The following is a 15129-nucleotide window of genomic DNA, read 5'->3' on the forward strand; positions in this document are numbered from 1 at the left end:
AGCCTGAAGGCTGTTTTCTGGAGGTGATGTCTGAATACTAAATTCTGCTTTCCTTCCCACAGGTTCACAGCAAGCAGGATTCCTAAATGCTCTTAAGGACAGTCCTGCAAGATATCCTTTCTGGCTGTTGTTTTTTACAATGCTAACGTGTTAAGTATTGGACGGGCCACATCTACTCAATAACCTCTTCATGTGGTGCCTTGGCTTTCCTTTTCATAAATCGTGTTCCCTTTTCTTCTGTAAAGTATCCAGAGAACTCCCGAACACTCACTTGTGTGAGTAACAGCCTCTGAATGCTTGAACGTCGAAGTGACTCATTTAGCCTTGTTTAAATTGAAGTGCTCTTTCACTAGAAAACTAAGTGTGAATTCTTGCCCACCCCCAGAAACCCACACTGATTTGCGTTACAGCAGGTTGGTCTGGGGAGAAGTCAGGCTGAGTTCCAACTGGCTACATTTTGATCAGCGGGTGGTCCCTACGGAATATTTACAGACGCCCCTGTGTGGGTCCCGTCTTGGTGCAGTCGCCATGTGGGGGTCCTCAGACCCTCTGTGTTCATGGGCAGCACAGAATTTTGGCGGCTACTACAGATTCTGTAGTCAGCTGCTGATCTCTTAAAGAGGCACAGGGACAGATGAAGATGTACAGAGGCTCTTGGAGAGTACATTTCACAGGTATGTCCTGTCTTCTGTTAATGATCTGAGAAGCTAGAGTTAGCTAGAAGTTGGCCAGAAGGAAAGGTTGTGCTGGGAATGAAATTCTCAGCATCGGTGGCTGCTAAAAGCAGGTCCCATGGGAAATGCCTCCTTCGTTTCCCTGCCCAACCCTGCCAGGGGTAACCATCCTCCACCATCATCGCTTCTCTGTGTCCTTCGGTTTTCAAGGCATGTTGCTTTGGCATAGCTTACAGCCAAGCCTTGTCTTTTCTTCCCTGAAGAAGAGGCTCGTCTAAGTCTTTCAGGATATCAGTTCCATCATGAAAACATGCTAGTCTTGTTAAGTTTTATGAATGCAGCTCAGAACCGGCACTGAGGTCTGGGCTGCCAGCTGGAATGCTTTCTGAAGCCTCAAGAGTGTGGCAGGCTTAGCCATCTCCCCTCCCCGGTCCCAGGCACCTGTGCCTTTCCTGAGGCCATGGGCCCGTGCTGGACGATGTGTGGCGATGGACGCGAGGGGCAGCTCTGCCAGAACGTCCTCTAGAGCACGCGTCTGCTCGTGCTCCTGGCTTGGCTGTGCTTATGGTCTGTGTAATCAATAGCATTGCGCTCCCCAGTAAGGGGAGTAGACAGACGCTGCTGAGAGGAGTGACAGTGTGTTTCAGCGGTGTGCAAACTGTGCTGTTCGTGTGGAAAGCGGACGAAGGAGAGAAATGCTTTTATTTGGTTCAGAGCAAATTTTAACTTATCTTCCCTTGAAATAGCATTCTCAGGTAGAGGTAAAGAGTTTCTCCTGGGCTTCCCTGGTGGCGCAGTGGGTGAGAGTCTGCCTGCCGATGCAGGGGACACGGGTTCGTGCCCCGGTCCGGGAAGATCCCACATGCCGCGGTGCGCCTGGGCCCGTGAGCCGTGGCCGCTGAGCCTGCGCGTCCGGAGCCTGTGCTCCGCAGCGGGAGAGGCCGCCATGGTGAGAGGCCCGCGTAGTTTCTCCTACGGCGCGGTTCCTGAAAGCTCCTGAGACTCGCAGCCACTGCCTTTCCAAACAGCGCTGTCGTATCCAGGGCTGAGCCTCTCAGCCCACAGCCAGGCATTTTCCTTTACAGGTGTTACCCAGGCGTGTCCTCCACATCCAGAAGCTTGGCAGCTGCAGCTGTGGCAGCACAGCCTGCTCTGAGCGCATGGCAGGCCCCTGACAGCCTCCAGACACGGCTGCAGGGCACCCCGGCACATCCGGCCCAGGGCCTTCCCCAGCACGGCTCTGGCACGTGCCGGCTGTATTAGCTTCCTGTTGCTGTTGTAACGAATAGCCACAAAAAAGAGGCTTAAAGCCACATAACTTCATTATCGCCCGGTTCTGCAGGTCAGAAGTCCAGTAGGCTCGGCTGATTTCTTCTCTGGGTCCCAGGCGGAAACCAAGGTGTCGCCAGCCTGGATTCTTATCTGAAGTCTCAGGGGAGAATCCTCTTCCGGCTCATTCAGGTAGTTGACTAAACTCATGGGGTGCAGGGCTGAGGGCCCCTCTCCTTGCTCCGTTCCCTGACTCCTCCCTTTCTCTTCAAGGCCAGCAACAGGGGATCAAATCCCTCTCACGCTCTGAGTCCCCGCTGCCTCTAACGCTCATCTCTCTGCCCTCAGCCAGAAAGCCTCTCTGCTTCTGAAGAGTGGCCGCATCCAGACCGTTCAGGAAAATCTCCCCATCTCAAGACCAATGACCTTCGATCTACAGACTCCCCTTTGCCACGTGGATAATGTATTCACAGCTGCTAGGGATTAGGGCGTCTTTGGGGAGGCCATTGTCCTGTCAACCCCACAGGCCTTCAGGTAGGATGTACCCAGGAATCAGGCACTCAGGTGCAGGTGGGTTTGAGAGGATCTGTCTCTGAACCCATCCAGGAAGCTCACTAGACGTCACCAGGTCACTTCTTGAGTTGACTGTGAATTCCCTCCCTTCCCTTTCTGCCCTTTCTGTTAATCTAGGAGAGAGGGGATGGGAGACAAAAATGGATGGGCTTTAAAATACATATATATATACACACACACATAAATATACACACACACATATATGTATATGTGTGTATGTGTATATATACATACATGTATGCACATATATGTGTATATATGTGTGTGTGTATACATACACATATAGAAGAATACACACATACACACACACATATATCTCCTGCCCTGAGTTCAGGTTGAAAATGCTAACAGAATGCCCCATGAGGTCCTTGTTGAATTAGTCGACCCTTCACAGTTTAATAGGTGAAGTTATTATCTAACTTTACTCCTGCTGACTGGGTCCCCACTTGGTTTTGTGGCACCTCCTGATCCAGTGTCAGGCTGGGCTCCTGCCTGGAAAAAGGTGACCTAAAACTGAAGCCAGAATATCCCAGGGAGCTGCCCAGCAACATAGAGACCCTCTGATAAAACCACTCCATTTCTCTCTCGGAGAAAAGCAGAACGAAGAGCAAGGCGCGGGAGGAACGTGAAGAAAAGCTGCCGATAGGGAGGGAGGAGCGACACTCCCAACCCGGATCTTCTTTATTTATTTTTGGAAGTAGTGGAGAATTTCAGGAATGCCAGACACACCCGTAGGAAAGCAAAGTGCTGGGGTTTTTTTTGTTGTTGTTGTTTTTTGCGGTACGCGGGCCTCTCACTGTTGTGGCCTCTCCCGTTGCGGAGCACAGGCTCCGGACGCGCCGGCTCAGCGGCCATGGCTCACGGGCCCAGCCGCTCCGCGGCATGTGGGATCTTCCCGGACCGGGGCACGAACCCGTGTCCCCTGCATCGGCAGGCGGACTCTCAACCACTGCGCCACCAGGGAAGCCCAGTGCTGGGTTTTTAATTACAAAGCACAGAAACATTCTGTGTGTGCCTCTCCCCAGTCAATGGTGTGAAGACCTAAGGCCGTCTGTTCTGGCCACGTGTTTTCTGTTTAAATACATGCTTTGGGGAAGATGCCCTCTTATTGAGTGAGTCTGTTAAGAAGTGCTGAGTTCTGATGCTTTATCATAAATTCATATTCCAGAAGAAGAAGTATGCTTTAGTTTCTACTGGGTTGTGATGTATTTTTGAAAAAAGGAGTTCTGGTTATAAGGGATAACATATGCGTGATAAGTAAGGTTGGGTCCCGTCAGGATGCTATTTCTGGCTCCTGCTTTTCCTCTGGACACCCGTGTGGCTTTGGAGGCTCCATGGAGATAGCCGGGTGGAAACTTCTAAGGGGCGGCTTTTAGCTCCCGAGATGGGTGCGCTAACCACGGGGGCTGCTCAGGAATGGTATGGCCTGGGGAGGACGGGTCACAGGGACAGTGGCACTCCGAAAGAGGATGCATCCTGCTGGTTAGGGTGGGAGGAGATTCTAGCATCAGATAAACATTAAACTCAGTAGCTCTAAGCTCCCTTCTGCTGCTGAGGCCTTAAGAGTCTGGGAGTCTCTTTTGAGGTGGTCGATTTATGATGGATGAGACTGATCTGTGATGTTTCACACTCACAGAAGCCGTCCTCTGATGATGGCAGCGCTGCCCACGGCTCGTCCGCTCCGGACCTGCAGTCTGTGCAAGAATCTGCAAAGTACCAAGTTCTTAAAACAAGAGGAGGTTTTCTGGCTGAATTGCCCGAGCCCAGGAAAGTCCAGGGCAGCCTTTGCAAGTGACCCCTGCAGAGTGTTCTCGGGCAAGAAAATATATTTAAAATGCTTCAGTAGCCTCCAATCTGATCTCCTGACAATAATACAAAAATATTTTGATGACAAATGGGGGCACAGGCAAAGGTTTCTCACCGTGGATTTAATCTGCAAAATATCCAACTCAAAAAGGTGTGGTTGATGAAATGAGAGAGATTAGAAACAAAAATGCCTCATTAGCCAGGACTCCTTATCAGAAATACTGCCATGAATGATGGGAACATTGCTAAAGTAAAAAGCTCTTCATCAGGCCCGCATGCAACCAGCAGGACTTTATAGGAGAAAGGCATCAACCAGCTCATTCAGGAAGTGAGCCAGGTGTCCAGGGGACGGTGTCTAGTTCCAGCATGAAAGAGTTTGAGGAGGATTGAGTGTTAGCTCTTCTCTAAATGTTTGATACAATCGCCTGTGACCAGCCATCTGGTCCTGGACTTCTGTTTGTTGGAAGATTTTTAATCACAGTTTCAATTTCATTACTTGTGATTGGTCTGTTCATATTTTCTATGTCTTCCTGGTTCAGTCTTAGAAGGTTGTACCTTTCTAAGAATTTGTCCATTTCTTTCAGGTTGTCCATTTCGTTGGCATAGAGTTGCTTGTAGTAGTCTCTCATGATCTTTTGTATTTCTGCGGTGTCGGTTGTAACTTCTTTTTCATTTCTAATTTTATTGATCTGAGTCCTCTCCCTTTTTTTCTTGATGAGTCTGGCTAAAGGCTTATCAATTTTGTTTATCTTCTCAAAGAACCAGCTTTTAGCTTCATTGATCTTTGTCATTGTTTTCTTCATTTCTATTTCTTTTGTTTCTGCTCTGATCTTTTTTTTTTGTTTTTTTGCGGTACGCAGGCCTCTCACTGTTGTGGCCTCACCTGTTGCGGAGCACAGGCTCCGGACGCGCAGGCTCAGCGGCCATGGCTCATGGGCCCAGCCGCTCCGCGGCATGTGGGATCTTCCCAGACCGGGGCACGAACCCGTGTCCCCTGAATCAGCAGGCGGACCCTCAACCACTGCGCCACCAGGGAAGCCCTCTGCTCTGATCTTTATGATGTCTTCCCTTCTACTGACTTTCTGGGAGGAGGTGGGAAGGAGACACAGGTGAGAAGGAGCGGGCGGGGGCGGCGGGAAACGTCGTAAGTGGCTGTGAGTAGAACGACTGGCTCTGGCTCACTTGTGGGCACTGAGCAGGCCCTTCCCGGGCTGTGGTGGGGAAGAGGAAGGACGTTCGACCACCAGGGTCACCCTTGGCAAGAGCACGTCCAGCCTCGGAGCCCCATCCTCCATCCTCTTCTTCCTGCCCCCTCTCACCTCCCGTTTCCTGGGCTGGCTCCCCGTGACTGTGGCCATTTCTTTCCTTTCATCTCTGTATCAGAGAAGCACAGGCAGCGGGGTGCAGGCTTCTGGGGTTCAGTGAGAAGTGGGGTAGCTGCCTGGGCTTTCAAAGGCCCCCCTGGCCTTCCCCGGGGAAAGAGACAAAAGGAGAATCTTCTCCAAAAAGGGTGGCACTGGGTCTTCAGTCCACCCAGCCAGGCAGGTCCAACAAAGGAGGTCCACTCAGCCTCTGCTTCCTTCAAAATCATTATACTGAATGCCCACCACCTGGGCCCAAAACATGCCAGGGTTACAAAGTCTAGAACGATCCGTCAGCCTTGAGCTTCAAAGCACATCAACCAGAGGCCAGAGGAACGATGAAGGACGGGGTGACTCACTCTTCTCAACGAGCATCTGTGGATGCCAGGATCTGAGCTCTGACTCTGGTTCCTACAAGCAGAATAAGTCTTAAGTGACATAAAAATGCCATAGCATGCACTGGAGGTAGGAGTAGGGTCCAAAAGGAGGCTGCATCTCCTGCAGGGAAGTCAGGAGGCTTCCACGGGCGGCAGGTGGCATTTGCACAGGGCCTGGAAAGGTGGAGTTCTAACAGGGACACGGAGGGGAGAAGCCTGGCGGGTGTGTATGGTGTGTAGGGGAGAGCAGGCCGTCTGGAGGGCTGGAGCCAGGCTTGTGTTCACTCTTTCACTCGGCAAGGTTAGCAGCGTGGGCGCCGGGAGCCCTAATGGTGTCAGCACCCGGATACTCTTACAGACACACACACACAGACACACACACACACACACACACACACACACACGGTGGGGATGGAGGACGGTGCTAGGATGGCTGAGCCCTGACTGGGGCTGGAGGTCACGACCAATCGCCCCCAGGAAGCAGGTCCCAACAGCACTGAATACCAGTGAAAGAGCGAGCGGCCTTCTTCCCCCGGACACCGGGGAACCAGCCATGATTTTTGGCAGGCGAATGATATAATCAAGCTGCTTTTTGTTCTTGTTTTGCCTTGAAGCATACTCACCTTGAAGCAAAGAACACGATGGAGTGAGGTAGTGAGGAGATGTTTGCAAAGGAAGGACCCCGAAATTGAAATCGGTGACAAGGGGACAGATCTGCGGGGAGATCTGCAGTCAGATAGGACCTGGGAGGAGAGAGGGAGGAAGGGGGGTCCGAACCCTAGGTGACCCGGGGAAAGGGGCAGAGCAGAAAAGGGAGACAGCTAGCATTGGTTTGGGGAGAAATGAGCTTGATCTGAGCTACATGTACAAACAGAATCTAGGAGGTCGCACATGGAACCTCCACGTCAGCCTGGACTGTCTTTAGGGTCCTCTGTGGTTATTGCGTGAAATATGGAAGCAGAAAAAAAACCGGGAGCCTGAAGCGAAATGTTCCAGCCTCTTAGGAACTGTCACTTGTCACACAGAGTCAGGGAAGCCACATGGCCGGGCACACCTCGCAGACTTCTGGGGTTCAGGGAGCTGAAGCCCCTCAGGAACAGGGCCAGCAGGGGGAGGGGACGCCTGCCCACTAACGGTCACTTCAGTGTAGCAGCATTAACGTCCATTTCAAAGGGTTACACTCATCTCTAATTATGGCATCGTTCAGCTCTCCCAAAACGAGAAGGACGATGGGTACCTCGGACGGTCACCGATTCTGCGTGGTGGAGGCTTTTGGCAGAACGCCTTTTTTGCCCCCAGTGTGCACTTATTTCAAGGCACCGTCGACAGGCGCCCCCAGCCTCATGGGCATCGTTCTGTTTTAGTGGAATTTGGTAGAAGGCTTGGAGTCAGCCTGGGTGCTGTCAGAAAGGGGACACTGGGGGCCGATGGAAAATCCATGGGGGCAGGACAGGCCTTCACTAGCCCAGCTCTCAGGGCCTGTCCATCCTGGTGTCTGCTGGTGCTCAGGGAGCCCCCGGGAAACAGGTGGGACAAGTGCCCGAGGTCTCACAGCAGGACCTCACCGAGAGGTTAAGTGACCCCAATTCATGCTCGGTGACGCACTGACGTTTCCAGAGCTAGAACCCAGCCCCTCCACCCAGGGAATCGAGAGTCTTCCCCGCTGCCCCCGGCCAGGTGGATTGCGGGAGTTCTGTGAAGAATAAGCATAGATTAGATCTCAGAAGATCACAGAGTGGGAGAGGAGGTTTTTGGTTTTTAAAATCACCCAAGTGATACAAGAGCGTATTCTCACGGTAACAAATTTCAAATAGAAACGTCAAGGTAAAAAGGAAGCGTTGCTCTTGACTCGTCATCGTTCTGTAGGAGTTCTTGTCGGGTTTTGTGGGTCTTTACAGGTGATCCTCTCAGAGTTTAAATACATACATGTGTGCATGCACACACACACACATGTACAGTTGGGGGGACTACTTTACCTAAAGGGATCATACATGCTCTTTGGATTGTTCTACAATTTGATTTTTAGATATTTCCTGAAGACGTTTCCATGTCAACACATAGATGTACACCATCCTCTTTTCAACTGTTTTATAGAATTCCAGAGTATAGATGAACCATAGTGTCTTCTTCTAGTGATGAGTATTTAGACTTCTTTTATTACTGCTCAGAAACTGAGGTAGTGGACTTTCTTGTATGTATCTCTTTGTGTACAAGTGTAAGCATTTCTCTAGGATTGACAACTAGATGTGGAGTCACTGAGTTAAAAGCTAAGTGTACTTTAAATATAATGTACCATAGTGTCCCCTAAAGATATTATACCAATTCATGCTCCATTTCTCCCCACCTTCACCCACACTGGAGTTGTCAGTGCTGTGATTTTTGCCGATTTGATGGGGAGAAAAAAATCGGTTTTAATTTCCATTTTCTGGACAATATTCAGCTTGCACGTATTTTCGTGACTGTTAGCCTTTTTTTTTTCTCACCTCAATGTGCCAGTTCAAACTCTTTGTCCATTTTTCAATTGGGCTGTTTCTTCTTTTCCTATTAACATGTTCTTTATATATAGTCTTAATAATAATCTTATAACTATCTTTTTCCAATATTTTTCTCCCAACCTATCACTTACCTTTTAACTTGACCTTTTTATACAAAAAAGTGTAATTTATTAACAAATTCAATCTGTAAATCTCATCCTACATGGCTCCGTACATCCTCACCCCAAAATGATGCAAGTATTTCCTTTATTTTCTTCTAATACCTTTCTATGTTGTTTCTTAAGTTTGGCGCAGTAATTGATCTGTAATAGAATTGTGTGTGTGGGTTGTGAGCTAAAGTTCTAACTTCATTTTTCCCGAATGTTGAGTGAAGTGTCCCAATACCACTTACTAATCTATTCTGGCAGTTCTCAAACTTTTTGGTCTCAGAACTCTTTTGCAGTCTTAAAAATTATTGAGGGGCTTCCCTGGTGGCGCAGTGGTTGGGAGTCCCCCTGCCGATGTGGGGGACGTGGGTTCGTGCCCCGGTCTGGGAGGATCCCACATGCCGCGGAGCGGCTGGGCCCGTGAGCCATGGCTGCTGAGCCTGCGCGTCTGGGGCCTGTGCTCCACAACGGGAGAGGCCACAACAGTGAGAGGCCCACGTACTGCAAAAACAAACAAACAAACAAAAATTATTGAGGACCCCAGAGAGCCTCTGTTCATGTAGATTATATCTATTTCTATATACTGCGTTTAAAACTGAGAAATGTTTTTTTTTTTTTTTTTTGAGAAATGTTTAAAACACAAGAATGCATAAGAGTGAATGAGGACATCATCTTTCATCACACAGCCTCCAGAAGAAGCCACCACGTGGTAGGATGAGAGTGAAGCTGGGAAATAATGTTTTGGTGATGATAGGAAAATAGTTCTGACCTGGAGGATACCCTGAAAGGATCTTGGGGACCCTAAGGTTCCACAGGCCACACTTTGAGAACCACTGGTCTATTCCTTCACCACTAATTTGAAATGCCTTCTTTACCCCCACATGCCCACGGCCTGTTTAGACTGTTCTCACCTTGTTTTGTTTACGAGAAAAGTCTTCTCCTGCTCCCACCTCCCTGATGTTTTTCAAAATTCCTCACCTGTTCTTATACATTTCCTCTTCCTGATGAATTTGAGAGTCCTTTTGTCAAATTCCATTTTCAAAATTCCAGCTGGAATTTTGATTGGAGTTCTAGTGACTTCATAGGTTTAATTTGGGACAACTACACACCTCTATCTCCCAGTACATAAGCATTTAGGAGAAAGGATTTGAGAGACTGAAGGATGATGGTCCCATGATCCAGTCTGAAAGGTCCCAGAAACTTGATTTTCAAAGTGTGTTGTCATGTAAGTCATCGGGAAGTCAGCAGCCTCCACCCCAGACACAGTGGTGGGCCCTCTAATGACAGGGGCAGAAGCTGTAGTTTCTTATCTCCGTCTAAGGATTATAGGGTCATCTAATGATGAGGAAAATATACTGACAAGTTCCTGAACCTAAATATCTAAAAGGATTAAATGCTGATTTAGACCCTCAATCTAGAGGACAAAGGGTCTATCACTGAGATCTGCCCTTCCATCAAAGCTCTTCCTGTAAGTGAGCATTGCCTACCTTACTGTAACTTTTAGGGGGAAAAAAAAGAAAGAAAGAAAGAAAGAGATGATTACCAACAACATCTGTTTCTTATATTTTCAATGTCAGAACCCCAGACAGAGACCTAAAGCAGAATAAGATGCAGGAGGACCCAGGGGTGCCTGGCTGGTGCCCACAGAGAAAGGCCCCTCAGCACCGTGCGGTGTGACCAGCCCCCTGGCCACACACGCCCAGTGCTCAGAGCGGAAGCACCCGAGGCAGAGCCTTGGACTCTGGCATTCCCTGGCCATTCTGGAATCCAGGGATTTTGGGTCGATGAGGAAACCCACATGAAATACAGACTTTTTAAAATAAACTGTAATCTAGATTTGGCACTTGGCAAAAAAGCCTGTCGCCAGCCTGATTGCTGGAATGTGGGGAGATGGGTGATGACATATTAACAGAGACAAGTTCTTCACCCGGGGGTGGCTCTAAGGCCGTGGGACTGATGGACAAGGTTGCATGTCACGGGCAGCCTCAGCCTTGCTGTTGTGAGCTTTGAGGCTCCAAAGTTAGGCCTGTCATGTGACACTCCGTAGCTTGGAGCCTTGGGAAGGGTTCTTTCTGTCCTAGAAGTCTGCAGACCAAGTTCCAGTTCTGTTCTGCCGTGAAGTGCGATGTGAGCTTTTATAAGTGGCTTGACTACTCTGGGCCTTAACCCTTCATTTTACATAAAATTTTACCTATTTGTAAAATGAAGGGATTAGGATAAATCAGGACATTTTAACTTGGGGTCCATGTGTATCCATGCAGAGGCATCAGGGGCGTTTTTAAGCCTCCTGAAATTATAAGGAAAAAAATGTGTTTATGTGCATTTTTTCTGAGAAAAGCGTAGGAACCCAATAAGGTTAAAAACCTTTGGTTCCTTACCTCTCACCTTTTACGATTCTCCAAATACTGAGGTGCCCTCACCATTCTGCCCAATACTATTTCCATGTCCCTGCAAGGTCGTCTCCCCTTGCTTACCTGCCCACAGGCAAGCAGACCCCTGTACCCTGAGGATGGGAAGCTTACCTTCCCCCACCGTCTGCTGTCCGGAGTGCCGGGCCAGGTGCCTAGAAAGGCACAGAGCAGGCACTTGTGGGATTGCGTGGAAACCCAAGGGAGGGGCGCCTGCCTGCCGGCATTTTTCAGTCTTTTTCAATTCCATAGTCATCTAGCAAGTACCTCAGTGTGCAGCACTTTGAGCTAGCGGCTGCGGGGAATCTAAAGCCATACTCTTGGCCACAGAGGGGGCTCCCTTTCTTTTTGGGGGGCTGGGGAGGAGACATGGAGGCTGGCAGTGGTAATGGCTGTGGTTTGGAACCCATCTCTGATGCAATAAACATCCAGCTGCTTATTAAATTGGCTCCTACTGGAGTTGGCCTGTTTCCACTCATGTCTCTTTTAAAAAAAAAAAATCAGTAAGTGGGTTTTGATACATTAAAAAGAAATTTATGAAAAAAAAAGAAATTTATGTTTCTTAACTTACTATGGCATAGATAATTTCAACGTCAAGCTATCGGGTCAGTGAGAAGATGTGTTGTTCAGATATTCGTACCTCTGTCTGAGAGTGAATTTGAGGGGGATGGACTCCTTAAGGTGCGATAGGTTCAAGAAACCCTGACAAGGAGGGTCCTGATCTCCCCCAGCAGAGGTTGGGGTCAGCCTAGAGCCACGTGTCCCTTAGCAAGAATTCAGAAAGGAATCGGCCCATGGCTTTTCTGTCCTACTGGCAGAGCCAGACTTCCAAGCTTCAAATCCCTGCTCTGCTATTTCTTAAACAAATTACTTAACTGCTTCCTGCCTCGGTTTCCCTATCGGTTAAGTGGGAATCACACTTCTCACTGGGTTGCTCTGAGGATTAAGTGAATTAATCCACATGAAGCTCTTGTTTTGTTTTGTTTGAATTTTATTTTATTTTTTTATACAGCGGGTTCTTACTAGTTATCCATTTTATACATGTTAGTGTATCTATGTCAATCCCAATCTCCCAGTTCATCACACGTGAAGCCTTTGGAACAGGACCTGACACACAGCCAGTGATGTCAGCCATTGTTACGAATGATGATGATTATTCCTTCAGACGTCCTGTGGGCGAGGCGGCAGCTGTAAGGGGAGAGGCGGAGGGGGCTGCATCTTCCATCCTACCTTGAATTCCTCACTTGGACACAGCTGTGAGCTAACAGTGAAACTGCATTCTGTTATTTATAAAATGTTACCAAGCACATGAGATATTAATATAGAACACTGCGAATTTGGGGGGTTGCTATAAACACTTAAAACTCCACATCCACTGGTAACAACGCCTCCTTTTGGAGGTAATCATGTAAGTGGCATCACAAAGGGAACAGCAGCCGCAAAAGGAACAGGAGATGCAAAGGGAGACGTAGCCACGTTAGATGCCGTGGCCTCCTCCACTTTCACATGCCAGCTTTTACCTGGTTCACACGTGGGGATGTTACATGTGTTTTGACATGACCATCATTCTGCCTGGATTGTAAACTGTCGTTGACATCTAAGTATTTCCGAGACCGAAGTTGGGCTCTTCGTGTATTATTCAGTAAATAAATCTTTTGGTTCGTTCTTCATTCTCTCTTTTCTACCCTTGTTTCCATTCCATTTGTCACCTCCTCTTTGACCTTTCTGCCTCTTGTCTTTTCCTTCCAGCCTGTGCAAAGTCACTGCCAGTGTCATCCCCCTTTATACAACGCGGTTCTCCCGACGCAGGCTTCCCACTACTTCCTCATCATTTTCCCTGGGCTCCACTTCTCTGCTTTCAAGCCAGTGCGGGCAGAGCTCCCACGTGGCTGCTCCCCCATCTGTGTCCTCTTGGGTGGGGAGATGAGGCTGGGAGGGGGGGCGTCTGTGAGCCCCGACCTGTCAGGAGGCGGTTGAGAATGAGATCTTCTTTGCTACCTGGGCCACCATCCCTGTGTCCCCATGTGCAGCGAGGCCTCTGCCATAACCGTTTGTCCCCCTGGGTAACCCTGGCAGAAAAGAAGGGCTGGTGGCAGCCCTGAGGAGGGGCCTGCTTCTCTGCATCTCCTCCCAACCCCTCCGTACTTATCCCCTTTTCCAGAATCCACCTCAGTCTTCCTTTTCTTGGTAGGTGCAGCTCCTCCTGCAGCCTGTTCACCTCTTTCCTCCGAGAGGACCGGGCAGCACTCCCACCCCCCAGGGGCACCCTGTGTTGGATCCGCAAGATCCCGCTGCTCTGCACTGTCTTCACCTTGGCCAGCTGGACATCCTCCTCTTGAGATGTCCTTTTAATTTCTGGGCGGGGCTTTTCTGAGGCCTTGCAGTTTCTAGAAATTTAAACCTTAGAAAGAAAAATACAGCATTTTCCCACTTTTCCAAGAGCAGACCCAGTGGTGTACCCCGAAGCTGAAAGTCAGTGAACAAGCAGGAAGTGCATTCGTTCCCCCTGTTTTGTATGCAGCCCCACATGCCGGACAGTGGCATTTGTTAATCATGACGTGGCAGATGACGGTGCTGCACCGGATGATACATTCATTTCTCTGCTCTGAAGATAAATGATATCCAGTCCTGAAAAAAAAAATCAATGGTGATGTATTACAGCATGATCTATGGCTTCCATCCCTGGAAGCATTAGGAAAGCATGAGTATTTACTTTCTCTGGCCTGTAATTTATCAATGGAGGCTGCATGATGGGTATTTAAACTCCCAGACCTATGATGAATTATTTTTTCCTGAGAAACATCTTTATCTTGTAAATAGAATTTTATAAGTATTTGTGGGACAGGAATATTCTCTAGTCTTTTCAAATTGCCACACTCCTGGCTGATTTGTCTCGTCTCTTGAAGAATGCCAGGCTTTTTCTCCTTTGGTTTTAGTGCATCTTGTGGAACTCGAGACTCCCCATCACTCACAGTCTGGTGTGGAGCCAGGTTTTCTAGTTGCCTGTCAATAGCTGAGGACAGCCCTATGTGTCGGGGTGGGCTGAGGGGCTGGGAAAAGGTCCCCTAAGAAAAAATACCGCTCACCCTGATGCCACACCGAGAAATGGCCCCACCGGGTCAGAAGCCCATCCACAGTGGGGGCAGGCAGCCAGGGGGTGGAAGGGCCATGCAGGGAGAGAGAAAGCCAGGAAGATAAACCCCGCCTGGTCTCAGCCGCCCGAGGTCAGCCCTGCAAATGACTGTCACAGCCTCAAATCGGGTCGAGAGGGAAACCTGTCAGTGCTACAGTCCCAGCTTTCAGAAGCCAAAGGTAGAGCCTGTGATTGAAGTGATGTTCAGTATTGGGTCCATTCATCAAAAGCCTGGGCCGCTGCCAGCTCCAGCCAGCGTGCTTCCTGGTTTTGCTGCCGCCGCCTTTGGCTACACAGTGAGTCATGAGGAAAGGGCCAAGGTCGGGTGGGAAGGACAGTCAGAGGAACTGTCAGCCATGAGAAAGGAACGAGACCTGTTCAGGGAGCCCACCGATCACTTAACTGAGCACAAACGCTGTGCCGTGAAGGAGAATGTGGCCTCGTGCCTGCCCCTGAGGGTCTCCTTTGGCTACAAGACCACTGATGCCAGGCTAGGTGGACGCAAGGGCCTGAGTGAGGGCCTGGGGGCGGGTTCTGTCCAAATCTCAGTCATCCAGCTCCCTGGGGCCCTAAGAACGTCACGGTCCTACTGGTTCACCTCCTTGACTCCGGGTACTGTGCTGGAGGCCGTGGTCTGCTTCTTCTCCGTCTGGTCCATCGTGGGGCTCTCGGGTTTCCACACGTACCTGATCAGCTCCAACCAGACCACAAATGAAGACGTAAGTTCCTGGTGGGGTGGGACGCGGGCATGTTCTTTCGTGGGAAATAGAGAAAGAAGAGGTGAGGGGCCCGGGCTCCCTTTCCAGATGGGAGCCCCTGGGAGCAAAGAGCCTGCACGGGAAGCATTTTCCGACATCAGTCTCCAATTTCTCTATTGCGAATCTCCG

At 49.4% G+C, this 15129-nt stretch overlaps 1 protein-coding gene across 4 annotated transcripts in view; it reads left to right on the forward strand.

The window, feature by feature from the left end:
- ZDHHC14 (zinc finger DHHC-type palmitoyltransferase 14) overlaps window positions 1–15129 on the forward strand; it is a 276877-nt gene that overhangs the window by 240052 nt on the left and 21696 nt on the right. For all 4 annotated transcript variants that reach the window (XM_060283944.2, XM_060283943.2, XM_030853070.3 and 1 more), the window contains exons 5-6: window positions 63–111; window positions 14859–14961. In XM_060283944.2, the coding sequence (XP_060139927.1) occupies window positions 63–111; window positions 14859–14961 (152 nt within the window). The remainder of the gene's footprint in view (window positions 1–62; window positions 112–14858; window positions 14962–15129) is intronic.

Source organism: Globicephala melas, chromosome 14 (assembly GCF_963455315.2).
Source record: "Globicephala melas chromosome 14, mGloMel1.2, whole genome shotgun sequence".
Taxonomy (NCBI): domain Eukaryota; kingdom Metazoa; phylum Chordata; class Mammalia; order Artiodactyla; family Delphinidae; genus Globicephala; species Globicephala melas.